General features: G+C 43.6%; 1 protein-coding gene across 6 annotated transcripts in view; it reads left to right on the forward strand.

The window, feature by feature from the left end:
- ksr2 (kinase suppressor of ras 2) overlaps positions 1-21,524 on the forward strand; it is a 61,224-nt gene that overhangs the window by 8,570 nt on the left and 31,130 nt on the right. For 4 of the 6 annotated variants that reach the window (XM_086075097.1, XM_086075098.1, XM_086075094.1 and 1 more), the window contains 4 exons: positions 3,438-3,578; positions 5,170-5,320; positions 15,177-15,212; positions 16,449-16,977. In XM_086075097.1, coding sequence (XP_085931223.1) covers positions 3,468-3,578; positions 5,170-5,320; positions 15,177-15,212; positions 16,449-16,977 — 827 coding nt within the window. In that variant the 5' untranslated portion in view covers positions 3,438-3,467. The remainder of the gene's footprint in view (positions 1-3,437; positions 3,579-5,169; positions 5,321-15,176; positions 15,213-16,448; positions 16,978-21,524) is intronic. The other 2 variants (XM_086075095.1, XM_086075096.1) reach the window with 1 other exon arrangement.

Consider the following 21,524-nt stretch of genomic DNA (forward strand, 5'->3'; position numbering starts at 1 on the left):
AGTACAAACTCTCAAAAAGTAAATCAAAGCAAAAATGGACAAACGCCAAAATGCACTTAAGTTGGTGCGTGCAGTACTCTTGTAAAAGTACAAGTACTGATGATGAACTTGCTGTACTTTATTGACCTGTATTTGAGTAAAACAGTTTGTTTTCTTTAAACAGGCAATTACATACAAATAGTCTGGTAAAAGTACAAGTACCGTTTCAAATCCTGTACTTAACTATAAGTAGAAGTAAAAAAGAAAGTCCTCAATCTGAAATGTACTTCATTCCAAAAAGGAAAATGCTTTTTTTTTTAAACTGCAGTACTCTTAGAAAAGTATTGATTCAGCGCCTGTACAAAGGAAACAAATACAAATACGGAAAGTTCCTCAAGTACTCGAGTACAAAAGTTTTAGTGCCAAACACATGCAATATTCTGTTAAAGGTGCAACTGCTGATTGCAGCGTGATGCTTACATCAAAGTAAAAAAGTACTTTTGAAGGTTTTCACGCTCTGAGAAACGGGAGACTCGCGTATAACATCACTTTGAGGAAACCAAAATACGTTTCTTATTCATTTATTGTCTGTCTGCGTGCGTTATTTGTGTTCAGAGGTGGCAAATCCAGGTCCAGAAAGTCAAAACCCTGCCACGCTTTAGCTTTAGCCCAGGTGCTAGCTAGTTTCCTAGCTAGCTCCCATGGTGCTTGTTTACCTGCTAGGGAGCTAGCTAGCTAGCTAGCATCAGGTGCTAAAGCCAAACTGTGGCAGGGTTGTGACTTTCTGGACCTGGATTTGCCACCCCTGTTTGCGTTCAAAATATAAAGAGTTGGAAAAACACAAATAGCGATGCTAACGGTTAGCACGTCAATGTCACTTATCATCCACGTTAGCATCGTATTGTGCCAAACTGCTGCTTGTTGTCAAGCGAGCTGAGTTGAGTTGAGCTGACGGCCGCCGCGCAGCGCTTGCGTTGACAATTTTTGATGAATGACGACCGCTCGCGTCTCGGAACTCGTAAGTCACGTCGGCTGAATTTCCCGGCTCACTTGTAGTTCAAAGTGTGCCTAATGATTTGTCCACTGAGCACGCATGCCTCCGGGCCTCTTTTGAAGGAGCTGACCCAATAATCGACCAGACAATTCAAACGTACCTCTTTGACATGTTAGCGCGGAACTGCCAATGTGGAGTCAACATTTTTGACTGCCGATTACGTTGGAACATACTCGCAAATTCATTTGAATGTCCTTGTAGGCTAAATGCTACAAACCCAGCATCTTTTCCCATAATGCAACGGGGGTATTACTTGCACAAGTGCGAGTGAAAAAGAACACTTATTTTTTTGGCCTTTTAGCATTTGGCAACATTAAGGAACTTTCAGTCTATGTTGATTATGGCGGCGCCATATGGACAAAAGCGGTATTGTTATGTTTGAATGAAGACCACGGTTCCTACGAGGACAAGCGCATTGCGTTGTTGTTGTTGTTTTTTAGCTCCAGCGAGTGAAATTGGGGCCAATGTTGATCCTTGACTGTCCTTTTTTCCGGGCTAGCTTAAAGCCGTAAAGCAGTCGGAACATTTGTGGGTTTTTTGTGAGGCAGTGTTCCTACCACCCTCCTCGTGCCGATACCGACGCCCTCGGGCCGTGGCAAAGGGTCCATTCAACTTGTTTGAAGTCCATGTTTCATTCAAAGAGTTATGAAAATGTTTTGATTAAGGTTGAAAAGTTCCTTAGTGCTACTTTAAAGCAATACGTTTGAAAATGAAGTAAAAAAAAACACTGTATTTGTAACTATTCAGATTTATTTTTATGTCTGCAGGATTTTGGGTCTGCATTTTGTTTCCTACATCATGCAATGAGGTATCGATTTAGGCAATACCCCATTGCATTATGGGAAAATATGCTGTGTTTGTAGCATTTAGCCTACAAGCATGTTTGTACATTTTTTTTCTTTCCATCAGTCTGATCAATACAGTTGATTCATTGATTGATTGCTGTAAGCATTGAGAAACAAAAAATAAGTTATTACACTCCATATAGCGCCCCCCCCCCCCTTTTTTTTTTGTATCATCATCACATGACATAATCTGGCCTGTTGCTGTGCAGCGCTTTTTCCGTTTGGTCATTCCAGTCCATGAACGGACGTACCAACAAGCAAAAGCCCAGGAGTGCCATTTATCTCGTCGTCTCAGACGGACTTGAGCGCTGAGCACCGAGCGAACGTGCGGCGCCGACGCGCGCGTGCAAGCAAACGCCGTTAAGCGCGTCGCATTTATGGCCGCCATAAAGTCACTTCAAGGCCAAGTGATGCGGCGCTCGTGTCATGTGCGAGCCACAGAAGCAGGCAGCCAACGCCTCAATGTCGGATTAGCGACTTCGTTGGGGTCTCGTCGCGACACGCCGCTCTCGTTCCCGCTCTCGTTCCCGCTCTCGTTCCCGCTCTCGTTCCCGCTCTCGTTGCCCCGTTTTGTAGCTGTAAGGAAACAGGACAAAAGGACGAGAAGGAACCAACCCTGTAATAGCCAAAAGCTGCCCACCTCCAGAAAGAGTTCCATTTGCCTGTAGATGGCAGTAAAGCACTACGTTTGTCTAAATGGAGCTCCTCAACAAATTTCAAGCAAGTTCCTCCACATCAAGACGCCAACAAACGCTGGCAAACGATTCCTTCTCGCGCGACTCACTTCAACTTACTGAAGATCCTTGACAATAAGATGCCAGCGGATGGCGGCAAAGCACTACCTTTGGCTAATTTAAAATGCTCAACTCACTTCAACACTTTTCCTTGGCAACCGGATGCCACTAGATGGCAGCAAAACGCCACTTTAGTTCAAATGAAGCTCTTACATTTATTTCAACATAATTGCTTTTTCGTTTTTTTTTTACCGATCAGAAATTGACTGTGAACTTTTTCGCCACATATTCACCATGAAGCTTTCCAGAAATGTATGTTAAATTTCCTGAACATGTTTACAGAAATGTACTCCTACAAATTCCAGAATTTTTCTGTGAACTTTTCCAGAAATTGACTGTGCCCCCCCCGAGATTTACCGTGACACGTTTGCAGAAGTAGACTGTGAAACTTTCCGCACATTTATCGTGACGTTATGCAGAAATTTATGTTAAACGTTTCCAAAAATGTACCGAACATTTTCCAGAATTGTAATTTGACCAGAAAGTGACCGCACGCTTTCAATACATTTACTGGCCACTCAAAGAAATTTTTCAGAAATCTGTTCAACATTTCCCAAAATGTACCCCAAACTTTCCCAGCGATTTTTCCCCTCAAACATTTCCAAGAATGCCCCAAAACCTTTTGCCGAAAGTTTCCCAAAACATTCCCTGATTATTGACCTTGAACTTACGTCTCAAGGTGGCGCTCGCCACGCTTGCGTCACATCAGACGTGAGCGCCGTTCGTTTTCGGTGACGTTCAATCTGGCGTGTGCTCGTTTGTCAGGGCAAGCTGGTGAAGTACTTCAGCCGCCAGATGTCGTGCAAGCGCAAAGTGTCCTTGGAGGAGCGCGACGCGCAGCTGGACCACTTCCCTCGCCTGGGCCACTGGTTCCGCATCGTCAACCTGAGGAAGGAGGTCGCGCAGGTGAGAGGGGGCGGGGGGTGCGAGGCGCGCCCGTTGTGCGGACAAAATCGCTCCAAGAACGTTGAAGTGGTGGAAACCAAGATGACGATTGTTTGTTTGCTTGCTTGTTTTAAAATCACCAAGAAGTTGGTCGAAGGTTCCTGTCGACTCTTATAATAGTTTTACATTTTTCATTCAAAGTTTTTTGTCTTCTCATTTTTATTTTTTAAATTCATTGGTTTTTAGAGTTAGTTCGTCGTTTTTGGTTTCAGTTTACTTTTGTTGAGCTCCGACGAGGTGAAGAACAACAGCGGGGGAAATCGAACCAAAAAAGAACAACGAGTGTCGACATTTCCCAAATGTTCATCTGTGACTACGTTTGCGTGCCGTCAATATTTGGGTCTTGCAAATAGTTCAATCAAGGTGGCGCCATACGATGGAGAATTCAGGTTGCGTAAGGGATAACAGTCTTATTTCTGTTTTTCAAACCCCAATAAGAACGTATTTGTGTTTTTGCACGTGCCTTCCAATATTGTTAATATTCGGGTTTTTAGAAGGTTATGGACTGTATGTAAATGTAGCCTGTCCAATGCTACAGAAGTTAGCATGCTAGCAGTGTTTTTGTTTTTTATTGATATCATCTTCACAAATTGTACAAACAATTTGGTACATTGAATAGAACATGAGAACGACATGCGACTTGTAACGGCACAACGGACCAACAAACATCTCATAAAAAAAGAAAAAATCAGAATAAACAATGAAAAAGAAGCAATCATGAAGACGTGTATAGCTTTAAGATACCAAAGTCAATATATGCGCTGAGTAGAGCTTTTGTATTGTCAATTTAAAGAGCTGAGGTGATTGTTTGTGATGCGTTCATGAAACCAGACAAAAAGTTGACTTTTTCTGTATTTGGAAATGTGGGAGAAATACTTAGCGAAGCTCGTTTAAGCTAGCAGCGCTGTCACGCTAACCCCGTCGGAAGTTAGGCTGTAACGACAGAGCTGCTTGATTGTGAAGAAAAGATTCATCACAATTCATTTGGTAAGAATTGAGATCACGATTTGGACGAGCATTTTGTTTTTTTGCCGCAAAACGAGAAAATGTTTCAACATAAAAAAATATACATTTTGTCAAAACACGTTTCTTTTGGACCAAACACGATTTTTATTAAATTAGCGATTTAAAATAAATGCCCCAAAATGAATTGAATTCAATTTCCTTTATTCCAACAAACATGTCAGTTGCATGCTGGCCTTCCTTCTCAAAAGTATTGGAACAGCGTCATTAAAGGCCACGTGAAGCCCAGACAGACTTGCTGGCGTGCGACGGGGCCAAAGGTCAGCTGGCGACAACACCAGCTCAACACAAACAACGTGACGTCGTCACAACGGGAACCAGCCTGGGCATGCAAAATCCGAGCTTGCCTGTAGATGTCATCATCATCATCATCATCATCATCATCATCATCATCATCATCATCATCATCATCATCGGCATATTTCACCTTTTATGTTACATTTAATTTCCCAGTTAACAAATACAAATCAGCGGGTTTGTAACTCTCTGGATTTGCCATTTTGTGGTGTTTCTATGCTGTGCCTGTCAGGACATGAGCCCCGCCGGGGTGACGCTGGAGGGGCTCCTGGACATGAGCGAGCAGCAAGTGTGCGAACTGCTGCAAAAGTTTGGCGCCAACGGCGAGGAGTGCGCCCGCCTCAACGCTTCGCTGGCCAGCCTGAGGAGGGCGCATCAGCTCGGTAAGATCCGACCTCCGCGGGGGACTAGCTTAGCCGCTAGCAGAGTAAGCAAACGCATCGCTAGGCGGCGACGCACGGGGAAAGTGCGGCCATTCTTTTTGTACGCGCAATAAAAGTCAAATGAAATGCAAAACATACTTTGAATGTGAATGTTGAAGAAGTTTTACTGGCAGCGAAGTTTGCCTGTCTTCCTGTGGGCGGGGCCGTAAAGTACGTGACTGACAATTAGCAGACAGTCTTTCTTTCTTTCTTTCTTGCTTTCTTTCAGCCGTCGATTTGTTTCACCCCCCAAAATAAATACATCGATTCCCATAACGGCACTCAAATGTGTTTGAGGCATTTTGAGGAACTCTGATTATGATTTGTTACTTAACAACATACCAATAAGATATAAGTGAAAAGATTGAGCGCTCAATTGACGCGTCGTTTTATTCCACCCACCCCATTTTAAAGTCAGTTTTCTGTATTATGTCCCATTTTACTTTCTAGGACAGAATTTTTGTTTTTTTTCCAAATCACAATGATTCAAAACAAACATTCGCATCGACCGTGTATTTTTGCTGCTCTCTGTAACAATTTGGCCAAAAATATCTTTACAATGTTTTCTATCTAATCTAATCTTCTAATTAGTAGATTAACACTTTAGCTGTTGACAATGGCTACTCGTGCAAGGCCAACAGTTTTCAGGCTGGATTGGGGTTTGAATTTCCCGCCCGAGTCTGTCTGCGGATGTGACGTCAGTTTGATTTTTCATCAGTAGCGATTCTTAATTGATTTTTTTGCGTTTGGTGGCGTTTTGGCAGTTGATTTATTATTTGGAATGTGATTATATGTACACAAATGCACCCTCTAAAAAAATAAAAATAAATAAAATAATAATAATAATAAACAGCCATGGGCTCTAAGGTGCCAGTTTATGTCTGGCCGAGCTTCCTTTTGTTGTGTTCGTGCAGCTCTTTAGGTACGTCATGAATATCGTGTTTAGGATCTTTATAGGTTTTCTTTTGTCAGTGCTGAGTCAAATTAATTGGGAGAAAACATTAATGATCAATGAAAAAAATATATAACGAATGAAAAAACCCTTTTTGTCCCTTAATACTTTTTTTCTCACCACAAAGAATTCACAGGAAGGATGCACTTTGGCTTGAATGGCGTCAGAGCTCCATCTAGCGGACAACCGCTGCAAGGACATCATTCTGACCTCAGCATTTATTTACCGTTTCAGGACAAAAATAAGGATATAGCGTTCAAAGGGCAACATGTTGGCCAATTAGCATTATTATTTTAAATCAGCTGACTAATGAATTGCTTGGCCTTTGTTTTGTTTTTTTTTGCAACAAATTGTCCCTTTTGAAAATGTCATTTTCAAATGATTTACTGGTATTGATTGGCTCAAATGGATTTCATTTCACACATACCAGCTTGACTTTTTTGCTTTTCTCCCAGATGACTTAAAAAAAAAATCGATTTTCTGGACAAGGAAGCGATATCGTGTCATATTCTTTGCGCCTGAAAGACAAGTTGAATGTCTTACTGCATTCTCGTGGATAAATGGAACGAGGCCGGTGCGATTTGAAGAGAAAATGGTTTGAATGTAACAAGACGGTGCGAGTAGCGATGTGCAAAACCCCCAATTGTAACGACGTTGGGGTTTTCTGTAAACGTTCAAAGTCATCATGTGGAATATTCCGCGCAGGTGTTTTTTGAGCATTCCTCATCTTTGCCAATCATTTGTTGCCCCGTTTCATCTTTTTTTGGAACGTGTCGCAGGCATCACCTTCAGATTGAGGGAATATTTGCAAAACAATAACATTCATCAGTTTGATTGTTAAATATCTTGAACGCAGCTTGAAGAGGATATGCAAATCGTTTGATTCGGTTTTTAGCAATGTTTTACAAAACGTCACAATTTCATTGGAATTGCCGTTTGTAACAAATAGCACCGATTTATGAAGGAAATGTTCGTGAACGCGTACGAATGCGAAAGAGCAAAGAATAGAAAAAGAACAATAGACCAAAAAGGGCGACTTTGACATTCATTCACTTTATTAAGCACACTAAAAAAAAGGCATTTGAAAGGCTTCCAAGTTGTTGTTGTTTTAAAAAAAATAAAAATAAAAAAGAAGAAAATTCCGCAATGGCAGAGGTGGCAAATCCTGGTCCAGAAAGTCAAACCCCTGCCACAGTTTGGCTTTAGCCTCTGATGCTAGCTAGCTAGCTAGCTCGCTAGCAGATAAACGAGCATCATGGTCAGCTCGCTAGGGAATTAGCTAGCAGCTACCTGGGCTGCAGGTGGCGGAGTCGAACCGTCACTTGCTTACGATGCAGGTTGGCGCGGGTTTGCTTCCCCGCCATGTTTGTATGCGTGCGTGTTTGTGTGAATGTGTGGCAAAAAAAAAAAAAAAAGGGCTCGCACCTGAGGCTAAAGCTAAACCGTGGCAGGGGTTTGACTTTCTGGACCAGGATTTGCCACCTCTGACCTCTTGTCACGATGCTACTCAGTCTTGAAAGCCTGATTTGAAACCGCAACCTTTGCTCGAAAGTGTCAATGATTGACTTGAAACCGAACCCAGACTTGAAAGGTCAATTTCAAGTCCTCTCGGAAGTCTTCTTGGAAATTCTGACTTTTGCTTGAAACCCCAACCTTGGCTTTAAAGTACAATTTGAAACCTTCAACCTGTTTTCAAATCAGCCTTAATTTGATGAATTACGATTTTGCTCTTCTGTTCAGAGCAGAAACGGAGACGGCGTTTTCTTTATTCGTGTGGCCTGGAAACAGCAATTTGGTCGCAAAATTGTTTCTTTGCTCTTTTATTATCATTAGTATGAGTTGTTGGGGATGTGATGGCGTTCACACTTTTCCAACACAAAATTAATTGCCTTGTCAATTGTGTTTTCTTTTTTTATTGTATCCGTACCAAAGGAGGGAGAAAGAAAGAAAGAAAGAAAGAAAGAAAGAATAAAGATGGTGGGTGGTGGTTCGAATGATGATGATGATGATTTCAATATTTTAATTGTCCCCCTTCGGGAGCGGAGGTGGTTCGAAGTGCAACGTTGCCGTGACGTCAGCCTTCTAATTGCCAACAATTAGCAGACACGCCAGCTTTCCATTTGCCTTGCCATTTACTTTCCGCCTCCACAACGCTTTCCAAAATACATTTCAACAAATACGTCCGTTGTGGTTGCACTTATAGAAAATTAGCATTTTAATTAGCAGTAACCTGAAGAAAAAACAAACCCCAAAACATTCGATTTCTTGTTTTTTGTTTTTTGTACGTCTGAGCTCAATGATGTCCTTCTCCGTTGAGACACCAGGGGGCGACAAAGGCCCAGCCCTGCAAGGCCATTGCAATACCACACGATGTTCAGAGGGGGGCAGTAGAGCATCGCTACAATCGTGCGCTTATGTCGAGCACGCACAGACGCGCCAAAGCATAATTCAACATTCAAGTCGTTCTCATGGACACTTTGTCAGTTTTGGTGAAAACTTGAAATGGTTCGCACCAAAACAAAAGAGAAACCCTCCCTCATCCATCTCCGCTGATGGCCTCCCGTTTCTTTTGCCTCTCAATCTAATCCGTTGGCTTGAACGTGACAATGTGTTCAATGTCCAACATTTGGGACCCCCCCCCCCCCCCCTCTCCCCCCGAAGATGCAACAAATGCATCGTGTATTTCCAGTAAACTTTCCATCCAATTCAAATCGGGATATGATTGGACGCAACTTAAGTACTCCTTTGCTGGATCCTTTGCCGATGCATCGTTTGGCAGCAGTCGGAGCTTATCGCCGTCACGCCATCGCCAATCTTTTTGAATGCGACGCCACGCGTCCTCTTTTGGGCGGTGCGGGAACGAGCCGAGAAACGGAAGCCTCCCACTCCCTCGTTAAAGCGATGGCACCAGAAGGTCGTTAAACGAATGACTGACCGCCGCCGCTAAAAGTCATTTGGGCTCGGCAGAAAATGGAAAAAAAAAAAAAAAAGGCCTAAAGGTCAATGTCCTCCGACTAATCGCCGGGTGGACATACGCCCACCGGACACAACATTAGGAACCACATTGACAGCCAATATGTCGAGAAAATGAGATATGACGATGATAATAACGCATCGAACAATTAAAGAGACTTTTTTTTTTTGGTACTTGAAAGACTTCCCAGTTGTCTTAATATGTTTCGAAAGCAGAGTTGGACTCGCTCCGAAAGTGAGAGTGCAATACAGGACTGCATAGCAACTGCATAGCAACTGCATAGCAACTGCATAGCAACTGACGACATTATCATCATTGGGTGCATAGTAATTGAGTAAGACTCGAAAAAGGAAGAGTGGCAAGTCATCACACGCGATTCCGTTTACACGTCGGAAGACGAGAGACATAGTAACCGTATAAGCAGCTGAAAACCACGTAACAGCCCTCGACATCCAACAAAGTCTTTTGGAGCCAAATGCTAAACCTGACAGGACGTCCGCCATTTTGGTTTACTTTGTCATTTGTGGCCGTTTTTCATCTTTTCATCGAGAAAAAGTATTCGATCGTCTTCAAATTTCATCGAAAGATGAAAGTTACTGAAAACTCTTCAGTTTGCCGTTTGCAAAGAAAACCGCTGGCGCTTTTTAGGGTCGAAACTCATGAAACGTTGCAGCTGACCTGACGCATCAACAACATCAATATTTGACCATTTTGCAATTTTCCATAAATGCCAATTTCAATATTTTTTTAAATCGTACATTTTTTTTCCTTCTATCTACCCATTTGAATGACGCATTCCCATTTGTATGTTGAAAAATCTTTCGTAGCCAGATGTTCAACCGAACAGGAAGTCGGCCATTTTGATTTTATTTTGGCAAAAGCGCGGCGTTTTTTGGCCTTTTTCCAAAGTCGTCATGAAAGTTTGCAAAACCCCGAAAGTCCGCAAAAGCATTTCGACTTTGGAGGTTTTTTTCTTTCGTCCCCCCAACGTGGTCAGGATCGCGAAGACCCTCCAGAGCTGCCCACAACTCCCGTTATGTTTTGTCGCGCTCGTCAGTATGCGCGTTTTGCAAAATGCCGCGGCCGAACGTGTTGCGCGTTTGTTTGCGTTTGTGAAACACAATCGAGTTGTCGAGATTTTTCTTTTCCTTTCATCCGCTCAAAGGAAGAATCCAAGCATTTCCAAGGCCAAGGATTACAGATGATGTCCGTGTGAGATGTTGCCCCCTGCAGTCTCCATGACTCATAGTGGCGGCGGGGGGGGGGGGGGGGGGGGGGGGGGGCGGGGGTTGCTTATATAAAACGTGTGGGTTACAATCCGTCCGGATTAGACACGGCCTGCGAGGACGAGAAAGCGACGACTTTGCGGCTGGCTGGCGCGAAGGCTGCAGGATGGAAACTAATGGAATTCTGCGCTCTTGGGAACGCCGGCCGCAAACACGATGACTCATAGATTTACCAGGCAGCTGCCACACACGCGCGCACGTGCGCGCACACACGCGCGCCCTTGGTGGCCGATTAGAAGCGATCCTCCATGATTTGCTGAAAAAGTCAGCCGATTACTTCCTGTCTGTTTTCAGGAATGGCTTCCTTTTTTCTTTTTCTTTTTTTGGTGGGTCTGCTCATTCAAGACGCACCCACCAAATTGGGAATTGGGAATTTGTTTGTGGAGTTTTTGTAACCATTTCCTTGATTTTTAGGAATTGATATTCTATAGTTAATCGAAATCGATTCGAATCGGGAAAAATCGAATGGAACTGAACTCCTGTGTATCGAAATTGAATGGATTGAGGAATTTAGAAGTGATAGTCAGCCCTAATAATTCATATATTTGTATTTGACAATTTTAAAAATGTGCAGAATTTCACAATGACTTCATGTTAAAGATTTGAGCTGTCACCAACATCTTAAAAATGCAACGATGCCATCTCGTGGCAGAAAAATGAGCTCAACACAAATCAATATCACACTGTTTTTTTTTTTTTTTTTAAATTTTAACTCAATTTTATGGATTATTATGAAATTACTGTATTAATGACTAGAAGATGCAAACATAACATTTTTTCCCACTTTATGAAAACACAGAAAAAATTATTGTACATTTAGAACAGATATAAAATTTGCGATTAATCACGAGTTAACTATCAAAATCATGGAATTCATTATGATTCCAAATTGTAATCGCGCCTAATTACGGGAACGTCGAGCAAAGAATGAAAGTGGTGGGACGAATATGTGCCATATGAATTCACGTGTTTGACGTAACGTAAGGTGTTCCGCAGGGTTCCATTCTGAGGCCTCTACTTGTTTCTTTGGCTCCCATCTTAAGAAAACAGCTCAAAGTTTTGAGTTGAGCGAAGGGAGTCGCCGTCTTAATGACGTCATCGCATCCAGATGCGAATACGTGCAAGATGGCCTCACGATACTTTTGGATTATTGAGGCATATTTGCATGTTAGCCCAGGAACAAAGTGGCGGTATAAAAAAAAAAAGACAAGACATTTAAATGTCAGTTTGCCAGCCAGTTGCCAGGCAACCAATGGGAGGCTCGGCCGGTCCCGACCTGACAAAAACCTGGGAAAAAAAGAGCGTGACATTTCCTGCATGTTTCTGCTGTCACCCGACACCCGTCGACTTTCAACAACCTCCTCTCAACTTTTTTTCTCTCTCTCGTATTCCTCATTGAGTTGAAAAGCTCGCCGATTGGAGACGAGTCATTCACACATCACCAAGCGGAAATGTGACGCAGGTTCGAGACGCGCGGCTGTTTAATCATCTTTCTATTTTCTGGAGAAATCTCAATGGTTGCCCACAACCCGTCTAGGCGGCCGCCTATTTGGATGGGAAATGAATCCCGCGTTCGTTGTCCAACCTCAGCTGCGACTTTCTGCTCCTTTCGCTTTGCAACACGACATTTGGTGGGCGCAGACAGGAAGTGGATTCGTGGTGGGAAAAAAAAAAAGAAAGAAAAAAAGTCAAGTATAGTGATGTGAATCTGACCGCTAACCAATGCTGGCTAACTTACTAGCTTGTAGCATGGAGCCATACGAGCTATTAAGTTGTTGGTAATTAGTAATAAAAGATAATTGTGTGTCAAAAGCTGAGAGAAAATTGGATGTGAAATTGTTTGATATCTGAAATGTTCAATATAATCTGCTGACAAAAAAAAAACTTGGATAAAATGATTGCCCGGACTAAAACGAGACGAAAACCTTGACACGTTTTGTTGACAAAAAGTACAATTGTTTTCTTGTACTAAAATAAAAACTAAATTGCTGGAATTATAGTCGACTAAATAAAAACGGCACGAGGCGGACAAACTATGATCAAAACTAACAAGCGTGATTGAAACGCGACTCAGACTGAGACTAAATTTAAAAATGGCGGATAAAATCACACGACCTTGAAGTGGACAGATATTGGCATGCTAGCATGGAATGCTAAGTCAAGTTAGCATCCATCTTAAGATGGAGTGCAGCTAAAAATAAACGTGTCGCGTTCATTGATGTGACTAAATGACGTACAACCACAACCCCGCCCCCAGCCCCGCCCCCAGCCCCGCCCACAGCCCCGCCCACCAACCTCCTTTGCAACGTGTAAAAGCCGGGGGCTTCTTTGTCATCCCAAGTTCACAAACTCCAGCGGGACTTTTTATACGTTCGTTGAAACATTTTTATTTTTTATTTTTTATCTTTGTTGGAGTTCAGTTGATGCTGCCGGTGTTGATTTTGTGTTTGAAGTTAGCGTTTGATGCTCGTCGCTCCTCCGAGACGTCGCAAAGCAAAAAATAATCACGCACGCACGCACGCACGCACGCACGCACGCACGCACGCACGCACGCACGCACGCACGCACGCACGCACGCACGCCCTGCGAGGTCCAAAACGTCCCCGGTTGCCGAACATGAGCGTCCGTGGGGAAGATGGCGGCGCTGCCGGGAGTTTGTTTTCCTTCAACTCAATAATTAGACAGAGGCCAATAACTTTTTGTTTTTCAGGGCTAATAGCGATTATTAGTAATCAAGGAGGCCATTAACCATATTTATATTTATATGATATTTATATTTCACTGAAAAGTGAAAAACTCAAACAAGCCTCCCTGTTGTGTTAAGTTTTCCAAAACGTAATTCATTTCAAAGAGAATCGGAAGTTGTAGAAAGTTTGGAACGTCAACAGCGTCTTGAGCTAGACCAGTGCTGTCAAACGTACGGCCCGCGGGCCGGTTCAGGCCCGCAAAGGGGTTTAATCCGGCCCGCGAGACAATTTTGTAAAGTACAAAAATGATTAAATTGGACCAATTAATCAGCTGGCATAGAAATCATAGAAATGTGTCAGTTGACAGGAAGTCCTCAGATGAGCGATGCCAATGACACGGAATCGTCCTGAATGTCAATATTTTACACACAATTTGGAGTTACGGTTTGTAAAAAAAGAAAAAGAAAAAAAGACTCAATCATAGACTGACAAAAACGTATTCAATACGACACAAATTCAATTCCTGCTAACACAAACACATGACAAGGATTAACGTCCTTATGACTTCATTAACTGCGCCACGCAATGCATTCTGGGAACAATATGCAAAACAGGGCGATTGAACGCGTCCGGGACTCGTGTCGGCAAAGCGTTGCCGCGTTTCATTTGCATTCGTGTCATTTTTTGGAACAACGCGATCACAGTTGAGCTCCGTAATTCCGATCGGCCCACGAATAGCCAAAGTATAATCGACGGCAATTGTTTTCGAGTTATGGAGCAATATTTTACCGATGCGGCCCACTTGCTGATATCTTTTCCTCCAAGCGGCTAATATGAGTTTGACACCCCCGAACGAGACGGAGTGCAATTTCTGCAGTCATTGCGTGGGAATGCTTATGAAGTCAATTGAAAGATGAACGATGTGAAAACGACAAAGTATTCATTGGAGTTGAAAGATTTAAAAAATAACTTCAACTGGGGGGGGTTCGAAGTAAGTTGAAATTGATATGAAAAGTGTTATCTGAAAGTACCCTCCATTCATTTGGATGGAAAAGTGGATCGAATGATATCCAATAGAAAAATCAATCCGTCAATAGCGCCACCTAGGCATGCAGTACCCTCCATTCATTTGGATGGAAAAGTGGAACTATGTGAGCCAGTTGGTATGCATTTATATCACTTAGCATAATTACCATGGCTAGATTTGCGATGTACAATCGGAGGTGGGATTGGAACCCGCGACCTCCCGGTGACAGGTCAAGGTCATTTACCAAACGCGAGTGATGACGGCTGGTCACGATGGCCGCTCGTATGCGTGGAAAGTGAAAATGTGTCCCGTTGAAAATCAAGGAGGGAAAGTTGATGTCGAAGGTTCAATTGTGCAAATCCTGGACGGAATGTGGAACCAGGCGAGACATGGCCAAGATGGCGGCAATTTTTGGAATGCTGTCAATCGGAAGTATTTTTTGTGCGGGGGTTGTGTTTCTTAGGCAAAAAAGCGAGGAGAAGAAAAATGTCAATAACGTACGCGGGAATGCTGAGGATTGTTGTTTACTTGATTGCACAAGAATGATGAATTATTCGACTACTACTAATCGTAATGAAAACTAAACTAAAATAAAAGCATCCCCCCCCCCCCCAAAAAAAAAAACTTGCTCTAAAAGTTCCTGAAAAGTCATTGACTGAACAAAAGTCAAAAGGAAATCAAAACAAACAGAAATGAAAAATCCCAAACGTTGTGGAAATGTTCACAGGCATATTTTCTTTATCCTCTCTGAAGAATGATTGAAATGAACGCGTGCTCGTGAGGACGTGTGAGCGTCCTCCTGTCCGTCCGTTTGTCTGGATGTCCGATTCGTGCCGCGGCCGGGCTGGCCTTGACGTTTTCTTTCTCTTCTTCTTTGATTTCCTGGCGAAGAGCAACTCGAGGAGGATAAGTTGCACGGCAACGCAGGTAAAGTATGTTTGCCGCCGGCGCCATCCCGATCATCCATTGGCTGCCGACAAGCTGGGCGTCGACCCGCCTGGTCAGCGTTGATTTGCAAAACCTGCCAAAAATAGCATTTTTTCCTTTTTTGGATACGCTTCAAAATCCAAACCCTCCAAGCGTCCAACAATGCACATTTCTAGCGTTTCCATTCAGTTTTTTCCATCGGCAATTATTTTTGTAAATTCAAATCAAAAAATGTGTGGATGGAAACCGGCAGTTTTGTTTTCCAGGTCAAACATTTTCCAGTCAACGTTTTCACGCATTTCGAAACAGAAAAACGACAACCGTGTTTTTATCAAGTAAAAAGTACAGATACTCGGATAAAAGTAAAAAGTAGTGTAAAAAAATCAATACTCGGGAAAGTACAAAGTACTGAAAAAAACCGACTCAATTAAAGTAACAAAGTAGTTGTACTTAGTTACTTCCCATCTCTGATCGTATACACAATTTGCAGCATTTTGCTGCTGTATTAATATTAGGGCTGGGTATCGATTCCGATTTCCTCAATCGATTCGATTTCGATTCACAAGAGTCCAATTCAAGTTTCCCAATTAGATTCGCTTCAATCTGATATCAATTAATTATGGAACATCAATTCTTCTTCAATATCAAGGACATGATAAAAACGCCACAAATATTCAATTCCAACATAACTTTGAACACGTGTTATTATCTCCCAAGCGTTACACAAATATTGAAATCATATTAATTATTACTTAATTTAGTTAATAATTCATGATGTAAAAAAAAAAGAATAAAAAAAACGTTTAGATACGTTTTTGGGACCACGGCAATATTTAAAATACAACATTTCAGTCAGGTTATTTCAAGAAAATCCCGCTTTTAAAAAATTCAGCCTTTAAAGTTCTATTTTCTTAAGAATTTATGGGAAAAACACAGAATCAAATAATCGATTCATGTTTTTAAGAATCGATATCGACATTGAAAAGGAAAATCGTTCCCATATGGATTATTCGATTTTTATTGTTTTTTTTTTAAACCCAGCTCTACTGTACATCGTTCGGATTCCGCTTACCATATGGGAACGCAACATTTGCTCCAATTACGAGTCGGCACTATTTGACAGTTTTTGCCCATTTGAGTTTTTGTTTCAATAAAAAAAAAAAACAACCCCATCTCATTGTTCTCATTCTGCATCGCCCCAAAAGCACCCGTGATGACGCGCGGTGTCGCCCGCAGGAAGCCACGCCAAGCAGGATTGCTCCATCCAGTGGCCCACGTCCGATTCCGGCAAGGAGAACACGCCCGTGTGCCAGCCCGAGGCCAGCCAGTGGATCCGTTTCCAATTGGCCCAAAGTCCCAAAGTCCAGTCCAAGTACAAGCAGCACACGTGCCGCAGCCCCCCGGCGCCGCCGCTGTACGCAGAGCGGCTGACGGTGGACGGAGCGCCGCCGCCGCTGCCGCCGCCGCCGCCGCTGTTTCTGCCGCTGCCGCCGCCCGCCTCGGACTGCGGCCACCGCTCGCTGCCGCCCTCGCCCCGCCAGAGGCACGTGGCCCACGCGCCCCCCCGGACGCCGCTGGTGTTCAACACCATGACGCCGCCGGGCACGCCGCCCGTCAGGCGCAGGAACAAAGTCAAGGCGCCGGGCACGCCGCCGCCGCCCAGCCGCAAGCTCATTCACCTCCTGCCGGGCTTCACGGCGCTGCACCGCAGCAAGTCGCACGAGTTCCAGCTGGGAAACCGACTGGACGACACGCACACGCCAAAGTAAGTGAGCGCCGCTTCAAACGCGGGCCCGAGCGATTCGGCGCCGGCGATTCCAATGAGCTCGTTCGTTATTGTCCTTCAAAAATGCTTTTAAAAACCCCAAAGCCAAAATGTCCTTCAATTTGGTCGTCGCCAATGACTTGAATGCATGATTTGAAATCGATTAATTTCACCGCAACAAAGACGCTTGCAAGTGTGACGTCATCTCGCAGCAGCCAATCGAAAAGCACCTTCAGGTGACAATTTGGCAGGCTTGACCTTTGACTCCGACGGATAACAAATGCTTTACTTGTCCAATTGTGTTTTTTAAATATTGTCATACACTTTGTTTTTTTAAAACTAATACTGAAACTAAAACTAAGAATTTTTTAAATAACTAAAACTAAAAGTCACACCATTTAACAAAAGGACATCAAAAGTAACTGAAATGAAAATTCCCAAACTATAATAACCCTTTGGAGGTAACACCCACTCCCAAAGAGGCCCCGCCCCCAAATTTGAGAAGGACTGTGTTAGTTACAGTCATTTTATTGTATTTATTTTCTTTTCTATTTTTATATACAGCATTTTATTTGCGTGCACAATTCAACTGCTGAACACAATTTTGGCCCATCGGCGGTCTCCGAAGTTTGCAGCGCCACCTTTCGGCAATCGGCGGCGGCGCGCGCGCTCACCTTCCAATCAGCGGATAAACAAAGATGGAGGCCGCAGATAAGATAAGGCGGCCCCGCCGAGAACCCGCTCGCCGACGGCTCGGCCCGGTTTTTGCGTCCGCCGCGAGCGCTGATCAGATTTGAGGAGGCGGCCGCTGCCGGCTAATCAGGAAGCAGAGCCCGGCGCGCTCGTTCCGCCGAGGTCGGCTAATGCCATTTGCGGCTCAGCCACCGGCCGTCAGGGTTCGAGTCGTGCATTTGATGACGGGCAAGGGCGAGAGCACGGCAGGATTGATTAGCGCTCGCCGCGAGCCCGGGCTCCGAAGACCCCCGGGGGAGCCGAGCGGCTCCGTTCCCATCCGGCGAGCGGCGTGCTGACGTTTTCACCGGGAGCGCCATCAACTTGCGTTTCCGCTTTCTGCCGACCTCCGGGGAGTTGATGAGGCGGCTTCATTTGGACAAAAGTAGCGCTTCGCCACCTTCCGGTGTCGGGATCGACCGATAATCGGCCAGGCACCGATATTGGGCGTTTTGGACCGATATCGGTATCGGCCTTTTTTCCAAATCTGCCGGCCGATAAAAAACATTTGAATCTCAGGAAGCCATTCGAATTTTCCGTTCGCTTTGTAAGCGATGACCTTGCGAACCGTCGCGACCTTTTGTTTTCGTTTGACATTAAAACTAAAGAATACGTTTAAGATTTCCGTTTTTTTAAATGTATGCTTTTATTTCCTTGAGTGTCCATTTCACTTTTTAAGACGTACTGATAAACCTTGGGAGAATTTTTAGAAAATAGCAAATAGTTCAATAAGCATGAAGACTTTAAGACGTCACAACAAAGTGAAGATCATACAAAGAGAATTCGGGCCACGAAGAGGAAAAAAAAAGTTGGGCAGGATTCCGACTTCATTCTCAGAATTCTCACTTTAGATTAAAGTCACAATTATACTTTATTTTATTTTATTATTATTTTATTTTATTCATTTTTTATTCTCACTTTAAAGTCAGAATTATTATTTTATTCTATTTTCTTTTTTAAACTTTAACGTCAGAATTCAGACTTCGGAGTGAGAATCCTGACAAACTTTTTTTTTCTCTCTCTCTCTTCACTCGCCCTAATTTTCTTCTGTAAGATCAACTTTTGTGTTTTTATTTGTTTTATTTTGATAGAAAATGAATATCGTTTTCAAATATCGGATAGCGACCTCCTTGACTGCTAATCATCGGTATCCGGATCCGCCCTGAAAAAAACGTATCGGTCTCTGGCTATTGTTGCTGTCAAGGAAATATATGGAGGAGCTCGACTTAGCCAAAAGTAGTGCTTTGCCACCATTTGTTTCCCACGGCACCCGAGCGACGGTAGCGCTGCGCTACGCGGCGGCGGCGTGGACTGCCGCGTCGGAAGCGAGCCGTCAACGCCGTTGTCAGGCACGAGCGCGAGCGAGCCGAGGTTCCGCCTCCTCTCCAGGCGCCAGCGTGAATATTCACGAGCTGGGCCGTAATGAGAGAAAATGTCCGCTCTCGTTTTCACGCCTGCTCCAAGAATGTCTGTCGGGTCGCAGGGCAATCCCCGATTATTGTGTCCCGGCCAATGAAGTGAGGAGCGCTTATTAAAAACCTGCAGGTGCTGCTTTCTGCTCTATGCTATGCTAATTAGCCCCCAAGCAACATGAATCTCGATGTATGTAAAATTGTGTGAATGCTGAAAACATTCCAATTCTTTATTATTGTCGTGTGAATGCTGAAGCATTTTTATTCTCCACACTTTTTTGCTGTGTAACAATTCCCAAATTATTTAAAAATGTCCTCATTTTTCGTCAACTGACTTCATGAGCACACGCGTTCAAATCTTAGCATTCATCTTTTCAGCATTCACACGACATTTCTGCAGAAAAGGCACGTCGAGTTCGAAAAGCAGCACTTGACAAGATGGTGGCCTTTCCGTTTGTCCTGTTTGTGAAGACGGCGCGCTCGAACGTTCATGTTGCCAACGAGCTTTTTGGCCGTCCCGTCCCGTCACGTCCCGTCTTGTCCCGTCTTGTCCCGTCTTGTCTCGTCCCGTCCCGTCCCGTCTTGTCCCGTCCCGTCTTGTCCCGTCCCGTCTTGTCCCGTCCCGTCTTGTCCCGTCCCGTCTTGTCTCGTCCCGTCTTGTCCCGTCCCGTCCCGTCCCGTCTTGTCCCGTCTTGTCCCGTCTTGTCCCGTCCCGTCCCGTCCCGTCCCGTCCATTCCCGTCCCGTCCCGCTGGCCTTCTCACCCAGAGAGAGTCGATGAAGCCGAGCCACTCGCTCCAATCCAACCCTTTTTGGGCGGGACGACATTAAAGGTCAAACTTTCCACAGTTGAGACGAATCATTTTGCATAAATAGTTGACTGATTTCTTTCATTGATTCTTTCACGCTCGTCGCTTTTAAAAGTTCACTTAATAAATGGAATGAGATTTTCTTTTGATATTTTTTAAACTGAAGCAAGTTGAATTTCTTTTTTATTTGATGAAAAACAATGGCATGGTTTAATATGATTGTATTTAATATATTCATTTAAATGCTTTGAATTAAGGATCAATCAATTATTCTGCCGATTGTTTTGTTGATTAATCAATGAATCAGATAATAAAAACAACAACAAGCTGTTTTAACTTCCATCCCTTTATTCTAAAACGGCATTATTTCAAATTTGCAGCAGAAACTGCACAAGTGCCAATCAATCAATCAATCAATCAATCAATCAATCAATCAATCAATCAATCAATCAATCATGATTCGCTTACTGCTTTGCTCTATAAAATCAATCAGAAAATCAACAAAAATAGTGAGCATTGTGTTCCAAAGTGAAAGTTCATGTTTCCAATTTTCTTATTTTGGAAAAAAAAAGTCAATCATTTTATAATGCAGTGTTTTTAATATGTATGTATTTGAATATTTATTTTCATTTATGTCATATTAAAATACATATAATTGAATTCATTTATTTTAAGATGAAAATGTCTTGAAATGACTGCATTGGAACTTTCACATTTTTAAAATGATTATTAAATGTATTTTTTGTTTTTAAATGAATGATCTATAAAAAAAAGCAAACATTTAATCGACATATTTATTGAATTGAAGTTTTCTTACCAAACGTCCACTTTTGAAACGTCTCGATGTCAAGACGCGAGCACGCGTCACTTTTTTCCGTGGCTTGTTGTTGTTGTTGTCGATGAGGTGTCGCGGTCGCTTGGCAACTGCGCGAAGCCATTTGCAAGTGCTGCCACCGCCGTTGCCACGGTTACCGGCACTTTTTCAATAAGCCTTCTCTTTGCCAAACTGTTGAAGCCGCGCAGCGTCTTCTTCCATCCTGATGGGGTGGGCCGGCGGCGGCGGCGGCGGCGAACCCCCTCTCCGCCACGCGCCGTACACCTCGGAAAAACGCCAATGGCGGAAACGTCCCGGCAGCAACCAAACGCAAACTGTTGAAGCCGTGCACTCACCTGACATATTAATGGCGCATCCTCAAAGAACAAAAACACAAAATGTCCCAAAAGTCCAGAAGCATACATTTATTTATGTGTCCATGCAGCTACAAACTATCTAACATCCGTCCATATGTCCATCCATCCGTCCATCAGTCTGTCCTTCCATCCGTCCGTCCGTCCATCTGTCTTTTTGTCTGTCTGTCCATCCATCCCACCATCCATCCATCCATCCTTCCATCCATCTGTCCATCCATCCGTCTGTCTGTCTGTCCATCCATCCATCCCACCATCCATCTGTCCATCAGTCCGTCCATCCATCTGTCCATCCATCCGTCTGTCTGTCTGTCCTTCCATCCGTCCGTCCGTCCGTCTGTCTTTTTGTCTGTCCATCCATCCATCCCACCATCCATCTGTCCGTCCATCCTTCCATCCATCTGTCC

This window comes from Leptonotus elevatus, chromosome 5 (genome assembly GCF_054856555.1).
Source record: "Leptonotus elevatus isolate MCC_2025b chromosome 5, RoL_Lele_1.0, whole genome shotgun sequence".
NCBI classification, from domain to species: domain Eukaryota; kingdom Metazoa; phylum Chordata; class Actinopteri; order Syngnathiformes; family Syngnathidae; genus Leptonotus; species Leptonotus elevatus.